The 7,539-nt window shown below is 45.7% G+C and overlaps 1 protein-coding gene across 1 annotated transcript in view; it reads right to left on the minus strand.

Moving 5' to 3' along the window:
* The window catches only part of LOC103210679 (TRPM8 channel-associated factor 2-like), a 29,995-nt gene extending 23,573 nt beyond the window's left edge, over positions 1-6,422 (minus strand). Inside the window, exon 1 of the mRNA XM_007956594.2 lies at positions 5,803-6,422. Coding sequence (XP_007954785.1) covers positions 5,803-6,422 — 620 coding nt within the window. The remainder of the gene's footprint in view (positions 1-5,802) is intronic.
* Positions 6,423-7,539: the final 1,117 nt, after the last annotated feature.

Consider the following 7,539-nt stretch of genomic DNA (forward strand, 5'->3'; position numbering starts at 1 on the left):
ATTTTAAAGGGCAGCTCGAGAAGACAAAGCACAGTACTGTAACAAAATGCTCAAAGACCTGGAGTTAGTAAACCAAAAGGAAAGAACACACTAGACATTTCTCAAGCTGAAAGAAGCGAAGAAAGAAATCGTCTAAAATGCAATACTGAAAGTTTCTATGGGCTAAATATTGAACAATGCAAGAAGCATCAAAAGAAGATGGAAAGAATACACAGAGTCACTGTACCAAAAAGAATTGGTTGATGTTCAACCATTTCAGGAGATAGCATATGATCAAGAACCAATAGTATTGAAAGAAGAAGTCCAAGTTACACTGAAGGAATTGGTGGAGGTTCCAGGAATTGACAGAATACCTACTGAGATGTTTCAACAAATGGATGCAGCAATGGAGACACTTACTTGTTTATGCCAAGAAAGTTGGAAGACAGCTACCTGGCCAACCTACTGGAGGAAATCCAGATGTATGCCCATTCCAGAAAAGCTGATCCGACAGAATGTGCAAATTATTGAACAATATCATTAGTATCACACACAAGCAAAATTTTGCTGATAATACTTCAAAAACAATTGCAGCAGCTTATTGACAGGGAACTTCCAAAAACTCAAGCTGGATTCAGAAGAGGACATGGAACTATGGATATCATTACTGATGTTAGGCAGATCTTGGCTGAAAGCAAAGAATACAAAAAAGATATTTACCTGTATTTTATTAACTATGCAAAGCATTCTACTCTGTGGATCATAACAAATTGTGTACAGCATTGTGAAGAATGGGAATTCCAGAATATGTCATTGTACCATGGGGAACCTGTATATACATCAAAAGGCTATTGTTCAAACAGAACAATGGGAGACTTCATGGTTTAAAATCAGGAATGGTGTGTGCAGGATCCTTTCACAATACGTATTCAATCTGTGTGCTGAGCAAATAATTCAAGAAGCTGGATTATATGAAGAGAACACAGCATCAGGAAGGATGACTCATTGACAAACTGTGATATACAAATGACACAAGCTTAATTGCTGAAAGTGAAGATGACTTGAGGCACTTTCTGATGAAGATCAAAGACTATACACACATAAAACAAAAACCCTCACAACTAGACCAACAAGCAACATCACAACAAATGCAGAGAAGATTGAGGTTATCAAGGCTTTCATTTTACTTGGATCTACAGTCAACACTCATAGACGCAGCAGTCAAGAAATTAAACATCTTAGTGCACTGGGCAAAGATGTCACTTTCAAGACTAAGGTGCACCTGACCCAAGCCATGTTATTTTCAATCACCTCATATGCATATGAAAGCTGGACAATGAATAAAGAAGGCTGAAAAAGAGTTGATGACTTTGAATTGTGGTGTTGGCCAAGAATACTGAAAATATCATGGACTGCTGGAAGATTGAACAAATCTGTCTTGGAAGAAGTGCAGCCAGAATGCTCCTTGTAAACAAGATGGGCCAGACTTCATTTCACCTGGCTTGGTCATGTTGTCAGACAGTATCATACTTGGTAAAGTGGAGGGTCAGTAAAGAAGGGGAAGACCCTCAAGGAGACAGATTGACACAGTGGCTGCAATGATGGGCTCAAGCACAGTAAGGATTGTAAGGATGCTGCAGGAAGAGTTGGTGTTTCGTTCTGTTGTATAGAGGGTGGCTATGAGTTGGAGCTGACTCGATGGTACCTAACAACACAACAATGGACTGGGGCACACCAACAGTCGTGAAGATGTCACAGGACAAAGCAGTGCTTCATTCCGTTATATGTGAGGTACACGAGCCCGAGGCAGAAAATGTATGGGATGGTGGCATGATGGTTAAGCACTCAGCTACTACCCGAAACATCAGTGGTTTGAACCCACCAACTGCTCCGTGATCTGCTCTCATAAAGGTTACATGTTTGGAAACCCTATGAAGCTGTTCCACTCTGTCCTATAGGTCCCTGTGAGTTGGGATTGACTAGATGGCATACAACCACAACAACATACCAATATTGACTCTTCTTGCTGAGGACAGACATCTCTGTTCACCGTGTGGTTGTGGTGTACAAGGGGAATATTGTGCCTTTCTGGTCCCCAGCCACCAATGGGCCTGTGCAATCCCAGATACTGTGCAATCCTCAGCAAGCGCTCGATTATCAGGTCACTGCCCAGATCGGAATGCCACTTGTAAATTTACCAATTTACAACTTTAAACACTGACTGCTCAGAATGAACCAGTCCCTGGAGAAGGCTATCATGCTTGGTAAGTAGAGGTTCAGAGAAAAAGGGAAGGACCCTCAACAAGGAGTGACCCAGTGGCTACAATGATGGGCTCGAGGCATAGTAAGAATTGTGAGGACGGTGCAGGACAGGGCAGTGTTCCGTTCGGTCTGCACATAAGGTCACTATGAGTCAGAATCAACTTGATGGGACCTAACAACAACAACAATGAAGAACTGTACCCCAATAAATTTGAAAACCTAGAAGAGACGGCCAGATCTCTAGAAATACACTCCTCACCTAAACTAACACAGACTGAGGTAGCAAATTTGAACAGACCTATAACAACAGAAAAAATTGAGCAGGTCACTTAAAAACTACCAACAAAAAAAGTCCTGGTCCAGATGGGTTCACTGAAGAAATGTTACCAAATATCCAGAGAGCAGATGCTACCAATCTTACTCAAACTAGTCCGGGACATAGAAAAGGATGGAATCCTCCCAAATTCATTTTATGAAACCAGCATAATCCTGATACCAAAACCAGGCAAAGATACCCCTAGAAAGAAAACTACAGTCCAACATCCCTCATGAATGCGTGAGCTATGCTCCAATAAAACTTCATTTACAGAGATAGGTGGTCTGCCTGGGGGCCATATTTGCCAGTCCCTGCTCTAGAATCTAGACCTCACTTCGAATTTATAGGAAATTCAATGAACCAAGGAACATATTAAACAATACCACAAGGATGCAACCAGCAAAGTCCAGACTGAAGGACACTTTATAGGACAAAGGATCTGGTTTCCTCAACAACAAACTGCAGGAAACAAAAGAGATGGGAAGGAAACTTAAATATTACAAGAGATTTATCACTCTTAGCAGACAATCATAATATTTGCCCATATTTAAACACCAATCCCTATAAACTCTGGAAATCAACTGGAAGGCCATCAAGGCAATAATTGATGGCATTAAGGAAGTATGCTTTCCTTTTTGGTGTGATAATGGCACCTTGTGGTTATGTTGTTAAGATCCCCTATTTCTAGAGATAATATTGAAATACTTAAAATGAAGTGATATCTCCTTGGAGAGAACAATCATGGGAGAAAGAAGGGCTGCTCAGGCACGAGACAGCTCAGGGGGTTGGAGGGCATGGAGGGATGGACACAGGGAAGAGGTAACTATCAGGAGGAAGAGGCAACTATCGGGAGGGGAGATGTTGCATTGTGCTAAATTGTGGTCAATGTCATGAGACAAAGGGTATGTGATCTGCTGGATGGAGAGTGTATTTGCTCTGTAAATTTTCACCCAAATCACAATTTAAAAAAAAAATTAAGTGATATGGTGCCTATGATTTGCATACTCATGTTATACAAATAAGATCATTTGAACTGACGGCTGCGGTTTGGGTAAGGAATGTCTTACCAGGAATTCACCACACTAGTCTTTCTACTTTGCCATAGGTTTGAATTTTTCCATATTTAAAATTTTTTTTAAAAAAATAACCAAACACAAAACATACCTCAGATTCAGTGACGGAGATGAGAAATGTACGTGTAGTGAAGAAAACAGGTTTAGTTTGCTGGAGAGCTCTATCTTTTGGCAATTAAGAGGAATTAGGCTGATGGATTTAAGCTTTGTAGGAACGTCCTTTCATATGAATCCGATCCACCCTAATGTCTCTGAGCACCATCTCACTTCTTTCTGGGGTGGGAAGGGCTTCAGGACATGCCCAGCTCCGGGCAGAGGGGCCGGGGCTGAGCAGCCTTGGCAGGATGGAGCACCCTCAGCCTCTGCTCTGCCTCCTTCCTCCCTAGAAGCAACCTGATTTCTTCAGAGAACCAAGAGCCTCAGACTCCCTGGGAGCCACGGATGGTACAATGATCTAGCTCTGGCCACTGAAATACAAGTGTTTCCATATTTGCCAATTTCAGTGTTCACAGCTAGTTCTAGAACACAACTACCGAGGACAACGAGAATCTACCCTACCCCCTGATCCTCACCAGCTCTGCCTGGTGTGGCTCTCTGATGACCCTAAGTGAACAGACTCCACTCCCTCCCTGGTCCTTCCTCTTCCCTTACCATGCTTTGCTTTTCCTCATAGCTCTTTTATCAAAGCCTGGTCTCAAACCAAACAAAACTCACTGCCATCAAAGTCAATTCTGACTCATAGCAACCCCCATGGGGTTTCCAAGGCTGTCAATCCTTACAGAAGCAGACTGCCTCATCTTTCTTCCATGGAGCAGCTGATGGGTTCGAACCACCAACCTTTTGGTTAGCAGCCAAATGCCTTAAGCACCATAGCACCAGAGTTCCCTGAACCTGGTCTTGCAGGTATTTATTTGTCTCCTTCATTGCCTGTTTTCTTCACTAGAACACAAGGTTCGTGATACCAGGACTCAGCCTTCTTTGATTTCTGTTATGTCCCCAGTGCCTAGATGGGGCCTGGAGCAGGCAGGTGCTCACACATCCACAGAGGTCCTTTCACTTATTTATGAGATATTGATAAGCACCCTCTGTTGCAGGTATTGAAGTTCCAAGAATTTCATTCTACTTGAATCAACAATCAACACCCATAAAATCAGCAGTCAAGAAATCAAACAACAGACTGCATTGGGCAAATCTGTTGCAAAAGACTGTTCTAAAGTGTTAAAAACCAAAGATGTCACTTTCAGGACTAAGGTGTGCCTGACCCAAGCCATGGTCTTCTCAATGGCTTCACATGTATGTGAAAGCTGGACAATGAGTAAGAACATTGCAGAAGAATTGATGCATTTGAAGTGAAGAATATTAAATATACCATGGACTGCCAGATGAAGATCAGTCTTCGAAGAAATACAACCAAAACATTCCTTAGAAGTGCGGATGGCAAGTCTTGAGCTTGCTGACTTTGGACATGTCATCAGGGAAGACCAACAGTCAGAATAGGACATCACGGTTGACAGAAAACCCAAAGCCCCACAGCCATTGAGTTGATTCTGACTTCTAGTGATCCTATAGGGCAGAGGAGAAATGCCCTACAGGATTTCCAAGGCTGTAAATGTTTTCAGAAGTAGAATCCTTCTTCTTTCTCCTGTGGAGCAGATGGTGGTTTTGAACTGCCAATCTTTCGGTTAGCAGCCAAATGCTTTAATCACTATACACCAGAGCCCCTTATGTTTGGTAGCGGATCAGCAAAAATGATGGAAACCCTCAGTGAGATGGAGTGACATGACAGCTACAATACTGGGCTGAAAAACCAGTGATCATGAACGTGGCTCAGAACCGGGCAAAGTTTTGTTCTATTATATACATGATATAAGTATGAGTCTTAGCCAACTCAATGTCAACTAACAACATTTTCCTGCACCAGGCCCTGGGGGATGGACTGGTGAATGAGACACACTTTTCTACTGGGCTGATGATCGCCTTTGGCCATGGGAGGGGTGGGGTGAGGACACATCAGTCAGTGCGTTTTAGTCATCCTGGATTTGAATTGCTCTGATTCCAACCCTGGTGGAGATCACTTGTATTAAAGAGGAATCTCACTGAACTCACTGAACATTGGGAGTCAAATCTATTGATTAACACGTGTCAGACTCCCCATCAGGGGACACCACTCACCTGACTTGAAGTGGGATCTTGGGCACCTTCTTCGAGACCTTGAACCGGCCTTTGTCCCCATAGGTGTCCGTGAAGTACACCCCAGCCACACTTGTCACCTGATTGCCAGGGAACTTGGACAACACCTTATCACGACCATGCTGGCTGGCCCAATACCAGGCTTGGCCTCCGATGAGCAAGCCCCCTCCAAGCTTCACAAACTGGACCAGCTGCTCCGCCATGGTGTCGCTGTAGGCATTGACGCAGTAAACTCCCAAGGGCTTTCTTGGTTCTGCCCCAACAAGGACCTTGACCCCAGAATCCTGAAGGATGCCCACTAGGGGTGCCAGGGATGGGTGCACACCAATGGGAGCCCCAGGGGTGGGGCAGAGCCACCGCACTGCATTGACAAGAAATGCAGCCAACCCAGCATCCATCAGGTAGCCCTCATGGGCCACTATCACCAGGCGGCCCTGGCCGTAGGAGGAGGCAGCGATGAGGACCTGGCCCACGTCATTCACCATCACTGGGAAGGCACTTTCTCCAATCAGAAGCAGTTCACAGGGCACGGGTTCTTTAGGGACATCCCAGCTTGTCACCCCATTCATGAGGGCCTCAAAGGCAGCAGCAGGAGTGACCATGGCTCTATGGCTTCTGCAGAGAGAAGCAGAGACTCAGCCAGGTTGGCACAAACAGAGGAAGGGGTGAAAAAACAAAAACTTGACCACTGCCTGAGAAAGCATGCACGGGGTCCCCACTGCAGGCAAGCAGTATTCCAATGGAGGGCGTAGTGCAGATGGAGAGACAAGACCCTGTGGCCAGGAATCTGCTACTTCAGAGGGGGCATTAGGTAAATCATAGATAATCAGACACACGAACACAGCAGGAGATCATGGCTATGATGAAAATAAAGCAGGGGGGGGAGACAGGTAGCTGCAAGGCTACTGCAGCTTGGGTGACCAGAAAGGCCTCTGTGAGCAAGTGACATCAACCTGAACCAGGGATGCTGAGAGATAGGCCTTCCCGCAAAGGCAGGCACGTGTTCAGACTCCTGAGACAAGAAGGGGTTACAGACAGACAGCGGTCTGGGGATTGTTGGAGACAGACAGACTACCACAGTCAGCGATCGTTAAAGGCAGAAAGTGGTAGGGTGGAGAGAATACCGGCTGGGTTAGGGGCACCTGGAACCAAGGTTGGGGGCAGATTCTGGGGCCTGGGTGATCCCGGGCAGTTAGGTTGATGGATGCGAGGTGACTTCATATTTTATATCTTTGGATGGAAGGTCAGAGACCTGCCATGAACCACACAGTGCTCACAGCGTTTCCAGCTGAGCTGGGGAGGCCCCACTGCAGGTAGGGAGGCTTCCTGAGGTCCCTGGTGGTCTTTAAATTCTTTGTCGACACTGGGCTCTTTAGTCTTTTCATAGCAGCGGTTTGGAAACCACCTGACCTCTATTTCCCGGTCTGTAAAGGCGAGCAGTCCATCCTTGGAGGAGTTTGTGAAGGTCAGGAGCTCACAGGTCAGAGTGACGGGCCAGGGGGCACGTGAGCATTTGTCCCTTCACTGTCCTACTGTCCCCACAATACAAAGACCAGGAAACAGAGGGTATGGTGCCCAGGGCCACCCCCGCCCACTCAAGCACTCTGGGTCTCTGAGTGGAAGTAGCTGGGGGAGTTGATGTGGTCAGCTGCACCCAGCAGCAAGTGCCACCTGGTGTCGTGGGCGCGACTACAGATGTCTGGGGTCCCGAGAGGAACC

This window comes from Orycteropus afer, unplaced genomic scaffold (genome assembly GCF_000298275.1).
Source record: "Orycteropus afer afer isolate SDZICR_OR568_19922 unplaced genomic scaffold, OryAfe1.0 scaffold00638, whole genome shotgun sequence".
NCBI lineage: Eukaryota > Metazoa > Chordata > Mammalia > Tubulidentata > Orycteropodidae > Orycteropus > Orycteropus afer.